Source organism: Barbatula barbatula (genome assembly GCF_947034865.1).
Source record: "Barbatula barbatula genome assembly, chromosome: 11".
NCBI lineage: Eukaryota > Metazoa > Chordata > Actinopteri > Cypriniformes > Nemacheilidae > Barbatula > Barbatula barbatula.
Genome location: NC_136774.1, coordinates 13926145 through 13948462, shown reverse-complemented (window position 1 = coordinate 13948462; position 22318 = coordinate 13926145). Strand labels below are relative to the sequence as shown.

Sequence of the window (22318 nt, the reverse complement as noted above, 5' to 3'; positions counted from 1 at the left end):
GTAGCCGAATTTAAATGTTATACCATGATTTTCAAAAACCATCCTTAAAACATGGTTACAATTTTACCACCAAAAAACATGGTTAGTTTTCGTAGAGTGGGGACACAATGTGCTTTCACATCAATTACAAGGAAGGATTATGAAACCCAAGTCGATTCAGGAACTAAAAGTGTAAAAGAAAACGAACAAATTAATAGATAATTGTTCGGCCAAAATATTCCAGTGACCTTACACAAAACCTTCGTGAAAAATGTCTCCGTGTGCACTGGCCCCTGGTTGAGTGCTTATTATAGGCACATCAAGACACTAGTAGCCTACTCGTTGTTTTTGAGAAGCATGAGCTGCGTTCATACATGATGTGCTGTAGCTAGAGGCGTATTAAGAGCTCATGGTGTACTGGTAGTATGTACTGGTTTGTGACTGGAAAAGTTGATATTTTTGACAGCAGAGCATGTGTAGCCTACATGTGTGTGCACTGATACAAACGCGAAACATAAGTTTCCTTTAGAACACTGTAATTATTAACATAGACAAAAAGCAACTAATTTTTACATTTAAGCATTTCTTTATTCATCATTTATAATGTATTATTTACTGTTAAGTTTAATTCAGCGACGCATCATTTGGGCTATTTATTAATTTTGTGTAGCGCCCTCTAGCGGTGTTGCTTCTCCAGATGTATGTGGGCTTTCCTTTGTGACACACAATTATGAGACAGGCAGTAAATATATTAACTCTGGCTTTATTGACAGGTGCAACATACAACCATATGTGATGTTCGACGCCCGATTTCTACCGGAAATTAACACTCTTCAAGTTTGCAAAGGAGAAAGGAATGACATGCTAGTAAAATACGCCATCTACTGGCCATCTCCACCATACAACACTACATTACTGCAGTTTTACAGTTACTATGCGGCACAAATTCAGTTTAATAAACAAATCAATGAAAAAGGTAACGTTTGTTATACACAATTTTAGGAAATACAGATATATTTGTATTTCATTTTCTGAAGATGTTAGAGTTCTAAATATTTCAGCATACTACAAATCTGCATTTAAGAAACACACAATGCATTCATTTATTAATTGTTTATTTATTTATATGTACATTTGTTTATTCTTTTTCACTGATTCACTCCCCCAACCATTCACTCGTTACTCCTTCAGTCATTCATTGCAATGAAATTTCACATTTTTGATCATGGCATTGACTTTTGCCGACAATGTGACGTTTTTCTATCTCGCGTTCCGATTGATTTGGACAATTACAAGTTACGCCCCCTTCTAAGTTACGCCTCTCATTTGCACCCCGCAGACAGACATGGTGCCACGCCTATTTAGCGCAGATGCGTGACTTAGTCTTAACAAACAAGTGCTTATGTACATTTATAATTGTGTCTATTTTGTATTGCTCATTTCTTGGTGCCCCTAAAGTCTTGGTGCCTCTGGGCACTCGCCCAATTGCCCATAATCCGCCACTGGCAGTAGCTAATTATAAAAAGTATTTCACAGCCCAGAGATGAATGGTAGTCATAATTTGGTTTGCTTAGAAATTAAATGTTATGAAATAGCCTATATGGGTACAGAAATGTTACAATAAATGTTCTCTTTAAGCTGAACACGTGAAGCTCCCGCGCATTGCAATTTTACCCTGCGTGCGTGCGGACAAAAACATCCATTCAGGCAGCGGAAGCAAGCAAGAACATCTGCACCACAACCGGTAGGGTTAGAATCAGTCTCATTTCCCATAAAAGTAAAAGGAATTGCACGTGAAAGGAATTGCGTGCAAATAAAGTGCATTCTCGTGTTTCTGTTGACACCACACCGCTTCTACGTTGTAAATTCTGACAGAACTATCGTACGGGCTTAAAATCAATCAAATAGCGCCGACTCGTGGCATCTTGTTGCTCTCCTGCTGACAAGATGCTCTGCTCGTGTTCTTCTGTAACAGCCGCGACAATGGTGATCAACGAGAAAGACAACGGAGCTCAGAATGATAAAATAGCAACACACGGAGAAGCGGAAGAAAACGACACTTAATAAAACGGCCTGATTTTACAACGAAATGCAAATCTGCACTAATTTCTTTCCCATCCAGAGACAACCCCCCACTAGAATTGCCTTTGTGCCATTGACCAGGGTCACATGTAAAGTGGAACGAAATGTGTGCCTCCCAGGACCACGGTGCACTGAACACTGATGTAAAACACTAAAACCTATACACAAACTAACCTACTACACATTTGACTATAATATACTATATATAAATGTCAACCTATGCATAGACAAAAATGAACCATACAAACTTAATAAAAGGTTCAAATAAATGTTTAATTGTAAACATTGTTTAACAGTAAAATGAAAATGTTTGATGCTGCAAATCCCTTAAAACAATCAAAAAATCTCTATAAAAAACAATACAAAGAAAAGGATTTAGCCTATGTGCAACAACAACATAATAGTGATAATATAATGTCTTAACATAATAGGCCTATTGCTGTGTCAATAGGGTTGTTTCTATTTAAATAGCTCCGTTTACACATTAAGTATAAGGGGGTCCATGTATCATCTAAGGGATCCTTGCCCCGAAAAACGTTGAAGACCCCTGGCCTATATGAATATTAGAGTGTATGCTTTGCGGTCCTTTTGGTTTATAGGGGAAGCCTATAGGCTACAGTAAATATCCATCATTGTCACACATTACATCATCATACATTGGATAACACCTGCCAGCGGTTGGCGTTAGGACCTGGCGGGTTTAGCGATATGGCTTCAGCTATTGATGCCAACATGTGACTGTCTGATCTGATTCACTTGAAAAAACACGAGGAAAGAAAACGTCACACTCACAAACTGCTAGAAACATTCAAGGCTGAACTCTCATCTCTTCACGTCGCTGACATGGATTGTGGAATTATAACATCTAAAACCGTCCTCTTACTTCTCAGTTTAATATTTTGGGTGAGTATTTTTAAAACGTAACTTTAAATACAATCGCTAGTTTTTCGTGAGATAAACGTTGTTATAACACAAATAACACGCAATTCCGTAGACAAGGATCAACAACATAGTCCTTATCAAAACGAGAATATAAATCGATCTGTATTTGGCGACATGGAGTCTGAAGGGACCATCTGCAAAGTGACTGTAAACCCGAAAACCGTTACTACAAAAACGGTCATTAATAACTTCAATGTTAAACACTGTATTGTCACGAAATTTACACATTACACATCCGGTTGAATTCAAACTGGTTAAGTTATACTACAGTATGTAGCACTGAAGTTAATGCCTATTTTTAGCAGCCTAATGATCTTGGGGACTTGCACTTTGCAGACGATCCCTTCGGTCTTGTCTCAGCCGGCTGCCTCCTGATCAATAAGGCTCGGTTTTTGAAAAATGAAGTTGTAACTCATTGTGTACGTAACATAGAATAGGGTCTCGTTTGTGTTATAAGAACGTTTAGCTCACGAGTTATTGGTCCGGGAATCTTCGACTATAAACCGATGTTTATGTACCGAGCTCACTCAAACTCTGCCAGCGGGACATAAACGTAAACATGAAGTGTTTGTCCGAGCTCGCAGAATGTTTTGCGAGATAACGCAAAAGCTTAGATCAATATCCCTCTCCCTACAGAGTTATTATTTTGACAGCTGAACGTAATTTCATTGCATTTGGCATGAATCGTTTGTTTGCTCTGTATTACACTTAAGAAAAACAAATGAAAAGTAGCAAGAAAATCAAGCTTTTTATTCACACATACGTAATAATAGGTTTGATGCAATTGTCAAACCAAAACGCATAATTGAAAATACATATTGTTGATTGATGCTCACGTTGTCTTCGTCGTCATACATCAGGCATAGTCATCATCAGCACCTGACCTGGCTTACTGTCTCATTCATTATTGGCTTCAGTGGGCTCAAAGCATGTGATGGTTGTAGTGGGAAGAAGATGCTGTTGTTGTAAAACATCAAAATAAACGTTAAACTAGGAAAACTTAAATATAATAGTATTTTAAGCTTGGGAAAGGAATGCTCTTATAACTCGTGAGTGTGACGGATTAGTTATCATGTGGACTTTCATGCCTCCGGGGTTTCCCTTGTGCTTTAATGCTTTTGTTTAAGCTGTGGCACAAGACCAGAGTTCCAGGAAGGATTAGGGGGCAGGAGAAGTTTACTCATGGTCTCGGGACTGAACATTGTGACTGACCTTTGAAGAGTCTGATCATGTGCTATTAGTGTGACATAACTATCACTTCAGTGCATACTTATGAAATACAATCTTATATCATTATGTGTCAAATGAAAACTTTGTTGGGAAACAGGGAAATCTAATCATATCTCAGTTTAACAGTTAAACAAAAGATACATGTCCATTTTGCGTTTTATTTTCCAGGCTGCTGGAGTGGCCCTTGCCTATGTTGGCTCTTATGTGATTAAAAGCTACAACAACTTTGAAGATTTTGTGGCTGATAAATACAATCTTATCCCTGCTGCCATTATCATCGGAGTGGCCGTGGTCCTGTTTGTCATCGGAATCGTTGGCTGCTGTGCAACTTTGAAGGAGTCCAAAGTTGGTTTAGGCCTTGTAAGTGTGGATCTTTTATGAAGGAGCGTTTAAATTGTCTTGTCTAGTTTGATCTAAGTTTCTGTAAATTATAAAAACAATTTTGATGAGCTGAAGTAAAGATATTTACAACATTTTAAAATAGTGAGTTGAAATTACTTTTAAAACCAATTTCTTAAATTTTTTATGATTCTGTTGTTTTGGAGGATTTTTTCATTTTCATTTTGAAGACTTCCCTTATTCATTTTATGCTTTGAATGTGCATTCAGTTCCTCCTTATCATCTTGGTAGTCTTCGCTGCAGAAGTGACCGCTTTTGTGTTTGGCTTCATCTACAGAGGCAGAGTAAGTTCCTATTTTGTTTACATTTATTCTAATAATAGCATTGTGAAAGTGTCATTTACATATTGTCATCTTTTTGTTGACAGATTAAAGGCGATTTAGAAAAGTCGATGAGCGATGTCTTCCTTAAGTACGATGGCCTGAACAGTGAAACTCACGCGGTGGATTACTTGCAGACTCAGGTGAGTTGCATCACATAACTTCAATTACTGTTAAGGAAATGTCAGATTGTAACAATGTACTGACTAATATTGTTTTACATTTGCAGCTGGAGTGCTGTGGAGTGCAGAACTACACAGATTGGACAGCAACACCGTGGTATGGCCAACATAACAACTCTGTACCACAATCCTGCTGTAAAGCCAATGCCACACAATGTAGTGGTCTACTCAGTCAACCAGAACTTTTGAACACACAGGTATGAGAATTGATATTGTATTTGTGCATTAACACTCAGATGAGAATCATAACAAGTAGTTCTATTTGTTGTGTTGTGTGTCCTGCTTTTTAAACTTTCCTATACTGTGTTTTTCTAACAGGGATGCGAGTCTAAACTGGAGCAGAGTCTTCAGGGTGTTCTTAGTTATGCAATGCTGGTCATCCTTGGATTTGCTATCATAAAGGTATATCAGATCTAGAACATCTTCGTAGTTTTCTTGTTTTTTTCTCTCATCAGACATGGAATGAAACAAATCTTCATATTTTTTTCTCTTTCTCAGTTGTTTGGGATGTTCAGCATCTGTGTCATCACCTGTAGAAGCAAGAAGAATGACTACCAGCCTTTATATGCGTGACTGTAGGATGAAGACTCTCCGATCCCACACTGGGCCGTCTGTACACTCTCTATACTGTGCAGCTAAACAGAACCTCATCAGCACCATAAAGAACAGAGATTTGAAGGGGTGACAAAACTTAAAATATTCCTCATTTAGAAAAGTAGCATTTGAATGCATAAAGAAATGGGACAGGAAACAACAGAGGCAGGAAATGACATTGAACATTTTGAGGGTTCTACAAATTCTTAAGTGCCTCTTGTATTTCAACTGCTGTATAGGTGGATAATAGACTGTATACTGTATCTCCACAGCTCCACATGTTTTACATAAGATTTCTACAACAGAGCTTTGCCAAGTGTGTTATAGAGTCTGCTTTAGGTCCAGATGTAGAGATGCACTTTTAAGGATTTTATGTTGTTTCTTTGTGTACTATACACACGACATGTTCAGTTCAGTATTTGTTTTTTGTCTAACTGACATTTGTCTTCATAGGAATTTACTGTGAATGTTGACTTTGTCATATAATATGCGTGATATAGTAATACATGTTTGTTATGCCCATTACAATGGTTAAGTTCAACAGAGGGATAATAAACTGTTGAAATGAATTTTGAGTAAATTATTTTCTTTCTTTAAGATTTCTAAAATGCATGTTGGTAATTTTCCTCAAGTGACATGTTTATCCACAGCAATTTTGTATATCACTTTTTGAGAAAAAACACATGGAAATTTAGATAAAGTCAACGCCTTCAATTTATCTGTCTTTTGCTGACACAAAGATATCGCTTATGGAAGCATGCTGTGTCATTACCAGAAATGCCCTGATGACTCGCATCTAAATGCAAACAACATGTAATATGCTCTTGCAGATGTTTCCAAAAAGCACCTGATGAACACCTTTTATAGTTAATAACAAAATTAATCTTATCTTATAGTTCACACTACACATATCTATTGATTGCAACAGTACACAATTATATAGTTGTTTTTGTATACAAAACATTTATATAAAGTTAAAAGTTGGATTTATATGACAGTTGATCACTCGTTTTGCTCCCTGCTAGTTTTGTTTATATTAATTTACAGACATGTGCAATTTTATCCGCTAGGTGGCGCTAAAGGTCCCTTAAAGTTTAACTGGCGTGTAACTATGGTGAGTGAGTGGTGATTGCTGTATATCTCAGTACAGAAATAATCTGATTTCGCCCAAGTAATACTCTAAGTATTTGAGCTGTAAGCAGAAAGGACCCTTTATTAAGGACCATATTTCTAACCTCTGATATTTTATTTTATTCTAGGGCTACAGTGTTGAGTTAAACAACTATAACAAAATGTGAACTGTTTGGTAACAGTGTAATCTAATTCTTCAGATTAAACATTTGTTTTTAAGTAAAAGAATGATAGAAAGAATTATCCCCTGTAATACAGAAGTAAAGTTTCTCCTCAAAAAAAAACCCAGTTAATAATAATAATTGTTCTTAGAATAAGAATTTGTAAATAGCTCAATTGTGAAAAAATGTAGGTTATACCTTCCAAGGTGATGAATTCTTGGGGTTTTGTGCTAAATCTAATAGTGGCCATGCAAACAATCTTCCCTGGTCATTGGTTTTAGAAATGTACATCATATTGGAAAATGTTGTAAAGAATACAAGAACATAGATCTGGTCAGCACTTTCCACAGTCTTAACAATTCAACTATGTATTCACTCTTAAAATAAAGGTTCTTAGAAAGGTTCTCCACAGCGATGCCATAGAAGAACAATTTTTGGTTCCACAAAGAACCCTTCAGACAAAGGTTCTTTAAAGAACCTTCTCTTTCTTACTTTTTCATAATCTGAACCTTTTTTCGCCTTTTGACAGAAACGTTATTCAGATGTTAAAGGTTCTTTATTCTCTATGGCATCGAAGAACCTTTTGAAGCACCTTTTTGTTTTTAAGAGTGTAGGTCACTCCAACTGAGAGCTCACTCGGGTGTTTGGATAGAGGACATTCAAACTGGCTTATCTTTTATCTCATTTTCTACTTTTGCCGTGGACTCCGCAGAGCAGTAACCTGACCCCAGTGCGGATGAAGCACTTGGGGGGCAGCCAAACACGCCGCCTCTCCTGCTGAGGAATTCAAAGATACTGCATCTCTGCATCCCAGCACTGTCAGAACCACAGTGCTCATTTTATTTCCAGGAACTGCTGTACGTTCTGTTTGTGTTGGTTACGTTTTTGGGTATTTATCAACTAGAAGATGAAGCATATTAACAGAATGAGGGGATTGAGAGCGTGTTCGAGAACATGAGAGAAACCAAACTGGGACACGTACTGTAATTTTATGTAGCTACTATTACTTCACACAAAATGAGATGAAATCAGACCACCAGCAGTTAGACTGAATGGAAAAATGCTCTGTTATACTTTATTGTTTGCTTCATGTGTCCAATCATTAATCGTTAAAAATAAAACAAAGTGCTTCGATGATTTAAAAATGTATTGTTGTTTTAGGGAAAATGCTAAATGCATATTTGTCCGTAGCTTCTGTTGAATCCTGTTGTTCTGTGACATTGGCTTTTTATTCGTTTTCCATTTTGCTAGCAGATATTGTTTTTTTATTTGTCACTCTTAATTTTTCAGGGCTTTTTTAAAGAATATTGGGGAATTTAATGGTGGTTAAAATGTGTATTCCACTGGTTAACTGCATTAATAATGTAGGCTATTCATTTAGAAACGTGTTTTCAACAAAAACCTTGTTATTGACCTCTTGTTAACAATGCTGGTCCCAGAAGAACCGATTTAAAATGTTAAACAAAAATCTCGATTTATATACGTGAGATAATAAAGTCTACTAATAAATAAATAAATAAAGGAAAGTGTGAGTGTTTCTGGACCAGCGTTTAAAATGATTTATACCTTGCTTTACAACCATATAAATGACATTAGTGTTTACAAATCACTAAAATCAACTGTATGACAGGATAATACAGATAAAGACTGTCATCTGTTCTGTGTTTACGTCCTTAACCCACGTTACTAATGTTGGTCTGCGGAGTAAAGCCAGATGACCGAGGGTCCACTCCTCCGTGTTCCGCAGGAGCGCGTAAGGTGTCCGGATCACCGCTCGATTGACTGGTGCGCGCGTGTCGTCACGCAGGGGGCACCAGCGAGTTTTGCCAAAGAAAAGCTTGTAGATCCATATAGTGGAAGAGGGACATGCAAAGCAAATGCAGTGTAAAACGTCAGATCAGCGTCGTTCCCGGTGACACTATCGTGGGTAAGATATCATTTATTTCTATATGATAAAGCGATCCGGATCATTCTTTACGGCGGTGAACTGATACAACATAACCTATGGCAACCGGACTGCACCAGTGCCAAGATTGAGCAACAAACTCCCAACTACGAAAGGATCACTTCCCCCTAGGAAAACTCCGCTCGTCGCTCTTTTTCCTAAACAAAGAGAGGAGCCGCTGACAAAGGCAGGCGACGGGAAGAGATCCGGGAGCATCGCTGCTGCCTTTGTAGTTTCTCCGTGGATGGGCCGGAAGATAATGTGTGTCCCAATCTAACGCAACACTGCATTTCATACCTTTTTAAGACTCTTGGGTCACTTCTGAATAGACTTGCCAGTAAAAAAGCTCATCGCTCACGGGAGGGTAGCCGTCAATTTCAGGATCAAATACAGCCGTGCTGCCGCAAAAAGGCGAATGAATGCAGCGCTCCCTGTTGTGTATGCATGTGGACCAACAGTCTTATTTGTGCTTCCTTGCTTTTATTTGCATGCTTAACAGTGTAGCGATATTTGTCATTATGTAACGTTACCAAATAACGTACTGGGTTTTGCATTTATATAAGGTATTGAGATAACCTCCTGTAATCTACAGTACCTGTAAGTCAGTGTATTTCGATGCAACGTTCAACAACAAATAGCATCAGCTTGCACGGTCAGCGCCATAGTCATATGCATTATTTATAAAGTTAGGCTCACTCAATAGTCTGATTGGGAGTAGATTCTCTTGCTTGATGGAGATCCATTTAAATGTAAAAAACCCCGGTAAGAAGTGGAGACTGATACCTATAGTCGTTACCTGGGCTGGAAAACAAAACAGTTAAAGATAAATAAGGATGTTTACTTTAATGCCTGATCTCTATAAATCTCTATGATAAAAAAGTAATTTTTAGTTAAAGGGATAGTTCAAATTCTGTCATCAATTACATGCCCTCTTGTCATTTACTGAGAAAGAAATGTATTGTATAATGCAATGTCGCTTTGGATAAAAGCATCTGCTAAATGCAAAAATGTCAAATGCATGACTTTCTTCTGTAGAACACAAAAGACAATATATGAAGTATGTTGGTAACCAACCAACAGTTGTACCCATTAACTTGCATTGGTATGGTGTCTATAAACAACCAAAGTCAATAGTTTGGTTACTGTCATTCTTCAAAATATCTTCTTTTGTGTTCTGCAGAAGAAACAACGTCAAGCAGATTTCACATGAGGGTGAGTCAATTATTGTCATTTTGGAGGGAACTTTTCCTTTAAGATTGTGTTTTTTATGCGTTCGGACTGTTTTCAATCTTAAATGAAAACACGTAGATGCTCTTTTGCATATTATCTAAAACCTGAAAGTAAAAACGGATTTGAAGGGTTTTGCTTGTATTCAGAATGTAAAATTTCTGTTATTATGCTTGTGCACAGTACATCTCATTTTCTCCCTCTCGTTTTTTTTCTCAGCTTCAGGGAATGTATGAGAAGCATGACAGATAACTACATTAGGAGCATGGAGGGTTCAGGACACCCTGAAGCCAGAGACGGCAAGTGAAGGCTCTTAGATTCCACATGTCATAGTGCTAATGTTAAAATCACAGATCACCTCCAGGTCCAAACTGATCTCATGGGAATTTCGAACTATTTGACGATGGTGACTAATTTGCATGAATTCGTACATTGTGAGTCATACGAAATGAGCGATTACTAAAAAAACAACACTTAAGCCCCACTCCTGACCCTGCCCCTAAACCTCACATCACTGGCGCAAAAGAGAATTGTAAAAAATGTACGAAAGAGATGGTACGAATTCATACCAATTAGCCACATAATGAAATAGTTACGTTTTGCCATGCGATTGTGTTGCCAGGTCTACAGAAGTGTAATTTCTAAGGTTTCGTGTTTTTTGGGTTTAGAAATACAAGCTGGGTGACTCTGTCAGCGCATTCCCTATATACAGTATCTGTGCAGCAGGCACTGGCTGACTGTGGGATGTTGCCATGGAAACACTTGCCCTGTACTATGGTGTTGAGTATTTCAACCAGTGCTGTGCCCCCATTGCTTTGACAGGCTGTTCGCAATAGTAAATTAAGTTCACACACCTCAGATAATGCATAGCGTCTGCTGCTGTGATGTTTATAAAACAAATAGATCCACTTCTAGATGCTGACTGGTTAATAGTTGTGATTTATTTGCAATAAGCAAGAACCGCAGTACAACCTTTTTACTGAGCTGCTATTTGTTTCACTGCACATTGTTTGCTTGTCTTCTAGCTAATAGATGATGTCTGTTTATTCGCGCAACATCAGCTTTCAGCCATGACTATATTCACAATAAAGCACAGCCTTTCACACCTTATTAATTAAAGGGGAAGTTCACTCTCATGTCATTCTAAGTCTGTATGAGAACACATAAGAAGATGTTTTAAAGGATTTGCTGGCAATCAAACCACATTGAGCACCATTGACTTCCAGTGGAAACCACCGAGACATTTTTCATAATATCCTCTTTTGTGTTACACAGAAGAAAGTCAAATATAGATTTTGAACAACATGAGAAAAAATAGATGATGACAGAATTTGGGTGACCTGTCCCTTTAAGAGTCTGTGTAGTATATCAGAACATTTAAATAAGGAATTATGTCATTATACCCCATCTTAATGTGTACACAGCTCTTATTGAGTTACATTACAATGGTCACTGCATTATTAAGCCATTTGTCACTTTCCACACTCTTTGCAGCCTCTCACAGGCAATGCCCAACCGCCCCTCTTTAAGCAATGGCCTGGCAGAGCACTTCATCATTCAGATATGGCTTTGACCTGGGAGGACATTACCAGGATCTGCGTCCTCTGGGCACTGGAGCATCAGGTCTCATCCTCTCTGCTTTGGACAGGCGCAGCGGCTTGCGCGTGGCCGTGAAGAAGCTGATAATGCGAGATGCAATTAGCGTAAAGCACGCTCTTAGGGAGGTGAAGATCACCCGGCACCTTCAGCATGAGAACGTGGTCAGGGTATACGATGTTTTGGGGCCATCCGGGAATCCCTTGCAAAGCGACTTGTCCCGTGTGCAAGCGATATACATCGTGCAAGAGTGTATGGAAACCGATCTGGCACGGTTACTAGAGTTAGGGCCGTTGCCAACGGAACACGCCACCCTGCTTTTTTATCAGCTTCTTCGAGGGCTCAAGTTCATCCACTCGGCCAACGTGCTGCACCGAGACCTGAAGCCAGCGAACATATTTATCAAGACTGAACAACTGCTGCTTAAGATCGGTGACTTCGGCCTGGCTCGCATTGTCGACCCACATTACTCACACAAGGTAGGAGGCACTATAGTAGGCAGCGCTTAACTACTTGTAGTACATACTGCTTTAGTCACTCGAAGAAATAGTGGACATTCTTTGTTCTTAAAAAGTAAATATAAAGAGTCCTTAAAATAAAATTTTAATGCAATGTGTAATGTTGCTGTGTGTGAATGTAAGCAGTCTGCCAAGTTGTAAAGCCTAAAGTAAACGAATAACAAAGTAATTTGCTTGAGAAAAAAGGAGCCGACTCTGAATCACGCGAACGAGTCGTCTGTCGTTCTGTTTTTCGTTCCGGGTCGGATTTGCGTCACTCGGTGTATTGCCCACCTACGTTCCATTTGTGTCGCTGTACATGGTAAACAAATCACAGCTGAGTACACCATTTTACCAATCAGATCATAGTAGGCTGACAGATGAATCGCCGAATAAATCATTTGAGAGTCAGTCAAGAAGTAAGGTAATAATAACTACCTATTATTAGTAAATTAAAGTGTTTTAACACCTTGTATGTACGTAAACTTGTTGTTGGACACTCTATAAACCAAAGTAGGACCTTAAAAATCACAAAATATTTACTCCTTAACAAACCCCCAATGTCTTTCTGAAGTTTTGGGTGTAATGTACTGTCATGGTATTTATTATTGTATAAAATATAAATAGTACATTATAAAATATGTGATTCAGTTTGTGAAAAACCCAACTTAAGTCCTTTTTTGTGTACAAAAAATGATCCTACATAATGCATAATGAAAATATAACTTTGATATCTTTAATACTAACTGTGACTGTCTCAGATTGAAATGAATGGTTAAAATCAGAAGTTTAGAAATGTGAGACTTTATCCTGGTTTTCATGTTTAAAATGCATATTTGTAACTATGTGATTCAGACAGAATAGATCTAGAAAACAGGTCATACAGGAAACTATTAGATGTTAGTTTAAGCTCCATTGCTGTTACTTCAAGCTTTCATTGTGGTTCACTCTGCAGTTCCAGTCTGGCCCTTATTAATAGAAAAGCATGATCAGTTATCATGCGCAGCATGCTGTTAAGTTAAAGGGATAGTTCACTCAAAAATGAAATTTCTTTCATTATTTACTCAACATACTGTCATTTCAATTCTGTATGACTTTCTTTCTTCTGCAGAACACGAAAGAGGATATTACCAAACAACTGCAGTACCTATTGTCTTCTATTGTATGCACACAAAAGTGCAAGTTTATGGATACCGCCATTGTTTGGAGTAAATAATGACAACATTTACATTTTTGGGTGAACTATCCCTTTAACTACATAACTATATTTATCAGTGTACTGCTCCTTCATAAACAGAACCTTTTAAAACAAGTATTTTATACTTTCAGTGGATCTGTTTCACTTACATAGTCCTCATTGCCATTAGCTTAGGTAGCTTTAGTTTAAAATTGTTTTGTCAAAGTTTTTATGTTATTACACATTCAGGGATAGACATTTTAGGGCAGCTTATACCTAAGATTTTAATACGTTGTTGGCTGGCTTTTTAATGTTGTTTTTAGCTATTCTGCACTTGCGGCACAAAATGATCTACGCTTGCAATTCCAGCTTATTTCCCATCAAATGCTGCACAACCTATAAGGCCTATATAATGTTATATAAATAGTATGGTGTCAATAAGGTTGATCTAGTATTTTGTTCATTACATTTACATTTAGTCATTTAGCAGATGCTTTTATCTAAAGTGACTTACAAAAGAGGTAAACAATGGAAGCAATTGGAACAACATAAGGACAGCAACATAATAGCATTTTTTATACAACAGTATACAGAGCTAGTTTGTTTCATATAATTATTCCTTACAGTTGAATCCAGGTTACCCTACTAATACATGAAATACTATAATCTATGCAGTCCTTGTCTATAAGTACTTTTCCCCATGTTGAAGTTTTATACTTTCGACATTATACCCTATAGAATTACATAATAATTATGAACAATTACCTCAATGTTATGGGATCTGAAAGATGAATGTGGCACTTTGATGTGTCATTGTGCTTCTGTATTATTTAGCAGAGCACAGAGTGTAACACAAGCAGACTGTGAGGGACAACCTGAATGGGGAGCATTGTGTGTGATAGGACATGTGGAGTGGATAATCAGAGAAGAAGGGTAGATGGACAATTTGGTGGGAGATGCTCAAAAAATGAATTCCCAAAAGAATTGTTTTGGCTTAATTGGTCTAGCACCGCTTTATATGTTTTAAAACCCACAAACGTATTAAGTTTGACAGTCTCAAAGCGATAGTTCTGCAAAAATAAACATTTTGTCATCAGAAGATATTTTGAGAAATGTCTCATTGGTTTTGGGTCCAATGTAAATCAACGGGGGACAATGTTGTTCAAATTTTTCAATATATCTTTTGTGTTCTATAGAACAAAGTCATACAGGTTTGGAATAACATAAGGGTGAGAAAATGATGACAGAATTTTCATTTTTGGGTGAACAATCCCAGTAATATGTATGTCAGTCCATGTGCTTGAATGAATTGGAGCAGTAGTTCATTTCACCCATTAACTTAGTGGCCACGACGCTGACTAGCAGTGCTGAGAGCGTCTGTTCCCCTCTCAGCATGGAGGGAACATTCAGTTCCCAAAAATAGAGAAACGCAGATAAGTGGACTGTGGCTTCACAGCAGCATCTGGATCCACATATGCTAACTATACCGACAGGAAGATGAGAGGATATTGTGACTCTGCATTAATAATGGACATTAAACTTCATGTATAATTTAAATAAGGAGGCTGTGTGCCTATTCACTTGAAGAAAGTTTAGGACAGCAGAATTTTATACTCTTTGTTAGTTATTTTGTTAGCACAAAAGAAAGTCATACAGGTTGGAATGACATGCAGGTGAGAACATGATGGCAGAACACACATTTTGGGTGAACTATTTCCGGAAAGGATCCGTTTGTTTCAGTATGACTTTGCACTTGTTAAGTAACATCACAAACATAATTTTTCAACAAGCCTGATGGTTTTACTCAATGAGCTTGTGAGGCACTTTAAAGGTGTGAGTGAATAATCTCTAGCGGGAACCAAAAGAAGGACACTGTGCATAAATATTATTTTTGTTTGTGTCACCATCACTCCACAGATACACCTCCTGAGGCAGGCTGCTTAAATCTCACAAATAATTCAGTAGCTGACCTCAGGGGAAAGTGGGAGGTGAGAAAGAAGAGAGAGATGGCAAGAAGGATGTACTGAAGGATATTGCAGAAAGGGGGTATCGTGAGAAATCATGGGGTTACGTCAGCTGTTTATCAAGTCATTTGTTTCTGAAGAGGAAAATTGGTGGTTATATTGTCATTGCTGTAGTTCATTTGTGTGTATGGTACATTATATTTAATGATGCAGTAGTTTATATGTAGTAATAGTTTTCATGTGGAAATAATTGTGCTTTGCTAAGGGGGGCTTATGACAAGCATCTGAATGATAGGAATACCAAAATGTATACATTTGTTCCAAACATTTATAAATGTCCTAGTTCTGTTGGACACAAAAGAAGATATTTTGAAGAATATACAGTAGTTGACTACCAAACTATTATGCTGAACCAGAACTGTTTGGTTACAAACATTCTTCCAAATTGCATTATTTGTGTTCAGCAGAACAACGTAAGTGTCAGTAAACGATGACAAATTATGTATTTTTGGGTGAACTATTACTTTAAATCATTGTATTGAAATATAAATAGATTATCTGAGCCAAAAAAGATCCTCTATATTATGATATAATATATATTGGGTTATGGTTTCTGTCAAACTCACAGCCATAACAATCCCATAAGGTCGTTGTCAGTGACAGTGTAAAGCATCTGTTAACTTTGAATCAACAATCTTAAAACGGATTAAATAACCCCGAATTTAATAAAACTAAAAATGTATTAGTCAGACGAAGGAAGGATTTTTTTCATCCAAAAAATAATATTTGAATTTTTTGTTTCCCAAGTGACTTCTCATTCTTCACAGGGAGAGATCATTTTACTGAACATCAACCCTAACTGATTGTTTTTTAATTGTATCATATACAAACTGTTATTTTATCTGCACGCAGGGATACCTCTCAGAGGGAATGGTAACAAAATGGTATCGTTCACCAAGACTGCTGCTCTCTCCAAACAACTACACAAAAGCAATAGACATGTGGGCCGCAGGCTGCATTTTAGCTGAGATGCTGACAGGACACATGCTGTTCGCGGGTAAGTCTCACAGTAAACTCACTGGTTTGTCTATTAGTCTGATCTTTTGCTCTTTTGGATTCTATAGGTTTAACGTTCAGACACAAGAATGCTCTGTGTTATAGCGTCCTCTTGTGGCTGTGCTTGGCACCGTAAGTAAGGGTTAGACCAAACAAACCAATCAAAGCTCAAATTAGGGCCAATTCCATATAGTGACTATTTACAACTCAGCAGTCTAGTAGAGCCAGGCAGAACTGATGAAAAGGGGATGCATGCTGGGCTTTCATTTCTCATTTCCACTTAAGATATGCTGAGAATATAATTTAGTAATAATATAAGAATGCTCTTTATGCCACTGTTTGTGATTGTCTGGAAGGGGCTCACGAGCTGGAGCAGATGCAGCTGATTTTGGACACCGTGCCTGTGATCAGGGAGGAGGACAGGCAGGAATTGCTCAAAGTCATGCCTACTTTGGTCAGTAAAGGATGGAAGGTCAGGAGGTCACTGCGTCGTGACCTGCTGCCAGAAGTGGAGGACACCGGTGAGGAGACAGTTTAAACCGACCATTGAGTATTCTTTTTTTAGTGAGATACTGGTATAACAACATTAAAATAGTTTTAGCTTAGTTTTGACTATTAAAATATTTTCATCATATTTGTCACATACAGCAATAGTATCTTGCAACTTGGAGTGAAACATAAGCTTTCTTAGGTATGTGCTGGGATTCAATAATTCAATATATTGTGATAATAAAGATGTATGATATGTATTGATTATTACATTTTACTTATGAATAAATAATGCTAATTCATTAAATAATGAAAGATGTATATATATATATTTATCTAGACTAAAATATGCCAGGCCAGAAAATGTTAAATGAAAATATTCAGATAATTTTTTCTTGTTCTGTCTATTATTTTGATTTGTATTGTTCTTAACAATTGTGTTCTTTAGCATTTTAATCATTTTGAAAAAATTAGTTAAATACATTTTTATGTATTTATCATTTCTTAATACAAGAGGACATCGCTGAAGTTTTCAACCTCTTTCTGTAACAAAATACAATACCATAATAATGTAATACCGTACACCAAAATAAACGTTTTTGCAATTAGAGCACTGTGAAAAATTGATAGTCACATGCTTAAAACCTTAGATAGCGTGACAATACGTGCCTTTTCCTGGGACAAACATCCTCCGGAGGTCGCATTTGTCGATCGCATACATCATTGAGGTTTAGTATATGAGGTTTTATTTCAGGAAAGCAAACATTACATGTCATGGTAAGAATTAAACTAAAAGGTTACGTATTAAGATAAATAAATGTTGATTTTATTATGTTTCATTGTGCATTTCAGCCATTGATTTCCTGGAACGCATCCTCACCTTTAATCCCATGGACCGGCTGACAGCAGAAGCAGCTCTGTCTCATCCCTACCTACAGAAATACTCCTGTCCTCAGGACGAGCCCATATCCCTGCAGCCTTTCCGCATAGAGGACGAGTTAGAGGACAGTACAGTCACAGAACATGGCCATGCGCTCAGCTCCCACTGGGACAGGTACTGCACAACACATCTGACACTGGGCACTCCGGACTCTCCCACCCTTACAGTTGAAAGCTTTTCTATCTGGAAGACTGAAACGTGTGACAGTTCTGGGTCTCAGAGCAACAACAATATTAAACCTTGTTAGTATTGAACCTAATACTAGGTTCCTGGCCAAGAAGACTTTTAGTTAATGAATTCAATTTCAAATAAACTGCTACCACATTCCTTCACTGGCATACTAAAATGCCAGAAAGATATTTTGAAATTTAATATATAGAAGTTGAAATAAAAGGTGGTTTATAATGACATTTGTGGACCCATTGAAGTGCTCTATTTATCATTTACGAGAGCAGTGATTCTTATCTGCTTCAGGACCAAGATATGACATTGGATATCAAATATTCAATGCAATCTGTTCATACATTTACTAGCTGTCCTAGCTACACATGCTTTTACCAATAGCTGCATTTTATTTAGTGCATTTCTTCTTTTAAGTTTGCTAATATATGTCAGACTTGTTGAAAATTATTTTGGACCGACAGTTGAAATGATTCAGCAGGCAATCGGCATATTACAACATACAAAATAAACGTGGAAAAGGAAAATTTCAAGACATCAAAGTTGCAATTGCTGTTTTGTCACAGTAAAAGCAATTTCCACAGACTGGGACTGAAATGCCCAGAGGGGTCCGCTGGTGACGTAGAAGGCACTTTAAATATAGAAACATATCAGATCCCTACATAATTTAATCTCACAGCTGACTCTGTGACAATTTAATGAGAATGTCATTGTAGTCCTCTGTGGGGCAGAATATCTTCCATGACAGATCACAGCAACCAGTGTGAGGTGAACAAACCTGTTAGCTTAAACAAAGGTAAGAGAAGCAGAGAAACATTTGACTTCTAAAGGTCAAAAATAGTTTTGACATTTGTCCTTAAACGAATCATTCACCCCAAAATAAAACTGTACTCACCCCAATGCCATTCCAGAGGCAGGTCAGTGACTTTGAATCTCATTGGTTCCTGCATGTCTCATTGTTATACTGTATGTGACTAGTATTTCGTCAAGTAAGAAACAATTCGATTTTAAGTTACCAAGTGTTCAGATCTGTTATTTAGATTTCAATTTTGCTAAATAAGCTCAAAATATAAATATCGTTTTCTCCATCAAACCTTGCATTTCACTTTAGAAGCCGTAGTAACACTTTACAGAGTGGTTGTATCTGTTAACGTTAGTTAAGTTTATATTGTTTTCTGCATTTACTAATGCTGTTTAGTAAATGCACATGAACTAACATGAATAACTTTATTTGAGTAGTTGACAAATAAACCCTAAATGTGTCCTACACAACATAAATGAAGATAAATCTATGAATCTCATTATGAATGTTAGTTAATACAAATGGGTAGTTTGCAAAATGTACTAAACAAACTGTTAATAATATATAAATTAGTATGTAATATAAAATAGCATAAGAGAGATTTATATGCATTGTTAGTTTTCTCTATTTTTGTTGTGTAGGACACATTTACTGTTTATTTGTCAACTACTCAAATTAAGTTCTTCATGTTATTTCATGTTCACAAATATTATTAAATGCTGAAAACTATTTGTAAAGTGTAATTTTATTAGGTAAATTATGCATGTTAGTTTAAAATTATTCATTTGTGTACACCTGAAGAAATGAGTTTAAATAACTGGTATGGCAGTAAATCATGAGAATACTTTTATTCTGTAAACTATCCCTTTGAAACTTTCCAAACTACATTTAAGATTTTAGAAATGAACAAAATTCACAGCAAGTTTATGGACATCACCACTGGTATGTTGTTACAACATAAAACCATGTTCACTAAACTAAATGTTAAAAAATACTGCACTTGAAACGTATATTAATGGGAGGATTCCAGAGGGATGAAAGAAGAAATGCAAAGCACCTATTATACATTTTCTTCAGTACGAAAATGCATTACTTAAGCTGTCTAAGGCCATTATATTGGTTGGAATGTTTTTTAGGAAGATGAATTTGATTAATTTATATGTTACCAACGTAAATCCTCTGGATGTTTTTTTTCTCTGTGCAAACCGATTGCACATGTTTGCTTTTAGTAAATACGCACAGGTTTAAACTTCGACTGTAAATTCATGGTCATGTCCCTACACTTCTTACAGGTATGATGGAAGTCTCTCATCAGAGATTTGCTGGCAGCGGCAGGAGCAGTGCGGATGCATACAGAGCGACTCCGAGCTCGGAGAGGCGGACGAAGAAGTTCAAAGAGATCCACGAGCAAGTTCCACAGCCATCCCGGAGGAGGCTCAGGTAGATCCTCGCAAATACTCCCACAGCAGCTCGGCAGAGCGCTTCCTGGAGCAGTCCCACTCGTCTCTGGACCGGGTCTGCGGTCAATTCATGGAACTGGACTGCGGTCACTCCTGCGACTACAAGGTGGGCTCTCCCTCCTACCTGGATAAGATCACATGGCGTGAGGGGAAACCACAGCATTACTCTGAGCCTAGATTAATACTTGACCTGTCGAACTGGAGACATAACAGAGGGGGCAGTATGGAAAAGCTCGCCCCTGAACCCGGAGATTTATTTCAGGAGATCTCACGTTGGGTGGAGAGCACGCAGTCAGGCTTATACTCGCCCGTTTCTCCTCAAGACCCGCTGGCCTCCCGGTGTTCCCCTCCACAACCCCTCTCCCCTACAATGCTGCCTCATTTCCAAATGCAAATCCGAACACCTTTACAACTACAGGAGGAAAGCAGGAGGAGCCCTAACACGTTCTTCTCCTCTCCACCATCTCTGCTGCCTTCCTCCCCTTCCTCTCCTCATCTCGGTTCAGCCGATAATCCATCCTCCTCTGTTTGTTGTCGGAACAACGAAGAGCCCTCACAGATGCGGCCTTCGAAAGAGGAACAGGAACATTTTGACCTGGATGTGTTTATATCTCAAGCTCTAAGGCTGTGTGGTCAGACTGATGTTCTGACGGAGAACTCAGAAGCTCCTAAAGAGGACAATGATAGCTGTGTTCATGACATCACAGACCACAGGCTGTCCAGAACAAGAACTCCAGCTCCTGAGATGGTCAACCCTCCAGGGTGTCATAAAGAGCACTGGTAGAACAACGCAGATACCTTTGACCAGATCTTTAAATCAGTGTTAAGGTGGTATAAATTATTGAATGTGCCCGTAAAACTTTACAATAAGGTTGTATGTTAACATCATTTAATGCAGGTTTTTTTATCTTTTTCAAGCCAAGGACTCCCAAATATGGTGAACCTTCTGAGATGGACCCCTTTCTAAAATAAATTTCCATTTTTGTATAAAGAAGCATTTAAACTGTAATAGTAAGTGTGATATTGTAAAGTCAACATATTGTTTGTAGAAATTAAACTTTAATAATTTTTCGTATAATTTTTTGCTGAAAAACAAAGTTTTGCTGTATTTTCTGGAGACCCCTTAGAATATTCTGGAGGCACCCTGGGGTTCTCCGGACCCCATTTTGAAAATCCCCGATTTAATGCATTAGCTCACAAACTAACATGAACATCTCGTCTAAAGCATTTATTACTCTTCATGTTCATTTCAGCATTTCCTAAAAAATTTTTTAAATCAAATGTTACTACTGTTAACATTAGGTAATGCATCATGAACAACTGTATATGGCATTAACTAACATTGTAAAATGCTGAAAACTATATTGCTCATTGTAAATTCATGTTAGTTAATGCATTTACTAATGTTAACAAATTCTATTGTAAAGTGTTACCAATGTGACTGCAACGAACCAGATTTTTGGTTTTGAGGATGATTTTTTTCAATGGCAGTGAGGTTCTGTATTCCATTAAAAGTTGTTATAAAATCTTTATTTCTGGAGGTATTACCGAATAAGGATCCACGGCACTGTAAGAAAATATTTTTTGTTTGTTCAACTAAAAACAAACAAGTTACCTGGTTGAGTTAATTTAACTTAAAAATACTAGTTAACTTCATGAATTTGATGCAAACTCATGTCGACTAATATCTTAAAGTTACATTTAAAGCTAACCAGGTAAAAAAAAATTAAGTTGTACCACCAACATCTGAAATTTCTGATTTTGGGGGAAACATGTATTTGCTATGAAATTATTATTCTTTGTGCAACACCAGAGAGAAAGCCTTGTTTGTTCTGTGGTCATTTTGAATGTTTTCATTCGATGTTTTGTAATACATTAATGTTATTTAGAACAAAATTCGGATGTTTGTGTCTTTTTCAATGAACACTACACTATCCATGTGAATGTTTATTTTTTTTCCACCAA

The 22318-nt window shown here is 37.4% G+C and overlaps 2 protein-coding genes across 5 annotated transcripts; both read left to right on the top strand.

Moving 5' to 3' along the window:
* Positions 1–2685: 2685 nt before the first annotated feature.
* Positions 2686–6444, top strand: tspan36 (tetraspanin 36). Its single transcript, XM_079467282.1, has 7 exons — positions 2686–2964; positions 4402–4593; positions 4842–4916; positions 5000–5095; positions 5182–5331; positions 5453–5536; positions 5633–6444. The coding sequence occupies exons 1-7, from the start codon at positions 2905–2907 to the stop codon at positions 5705–5707; spliced, it is 732 nt and encodes a 243-aa protein (XP_079323408.1). The 5' UTR covers positions 2686–2904; the 3' UTR covers positions 5708–6444.
* Positions 6445–8804: 2360 nt separating this feature from the next.
* On the top strand, positions 8805–22242 carry mapk4 (mitogen-activated protein kinase 4). 4 transcript variants are annotated; one of them, XM_079468342.1, is made up of 9 exons: positions 8805–8947; positions 10146–10177; positions 10412–10491; positions 11687–12267; positions 16339–16483; positions 16839–17003; positions 17824–18025; positions 20186–21181; positions 21272–22242. In XM_079468342.1, the coding sequence occupies exons 4-8, from the start codon at positions 11725–11727 to the stop codon at positions 21135–21137; spliced, it is 2007 nt and encodes a 668-aa protein (XP_079324468.1). In that variant the 5' UTR covers positions 8805–8947; positions 10146–10177; positions 10412–10491; positions 11687–11724; the 3' UTR covers positions 21138–21181; positions 21272–22242. The 4 variants fall into 4 exon arrangements, with proteins under 4 accessions (XP_079324468.1, XP_079324466.1, XP_079324467.1 ...); XM_079468340.1 differs by having other exon boundaries at positions 20186–22242; XM_079468343.1 differs by lacking the exon at positions 10146–10177 and having other exon boundaries at positions 8871–8947.
* The last annotated feature ends 76 nt before the right edge of the window (positions 22243–22318 follow it).

Coding starts and splice junctions, on each gene's coding strand:
- tspan36 (XM_079467282.1), top strand. CDS start 2,905: ATGGATTGTGGAATTATAACATCTAAAACCGTCCTCTTACTTCTCAGT. Junction 4,594..4,841: donor CCAAAGTTGGTTTAGGCCTT/GTAAGTGTGGAT, acceptor ATGTGCATTCAG/TTCCTCCTTATCATCTTGGT. Junction 5,537..5,632: donor TTGGATTTGCTATCATAAAG/GTATATCAGATC, acceptor TCTCTTTCTCAG/TTGTTTGGGATGTTCAGCAT.
- mapk4 (XM_079468341.1), top strand. CDS start 11,725: ATGGCCTGGCAGAGCACTTCATCATTCAGATATGGCTTTGACCTGGGA. Junction 12,268..16,338: donor ACCCACATTACTCACACAAG/GTAGGAGGCACT, acceptor ATCTGCACGCAG/GGATACCTCTCAGAGGGAAT. Junction 18,026..20,185: donor CTCAGCTCCCACTGGGACAG/GTACTGCACAAC, acceptor CACTTCTTACAG/GTATGATGGAAGTCTCTCAT.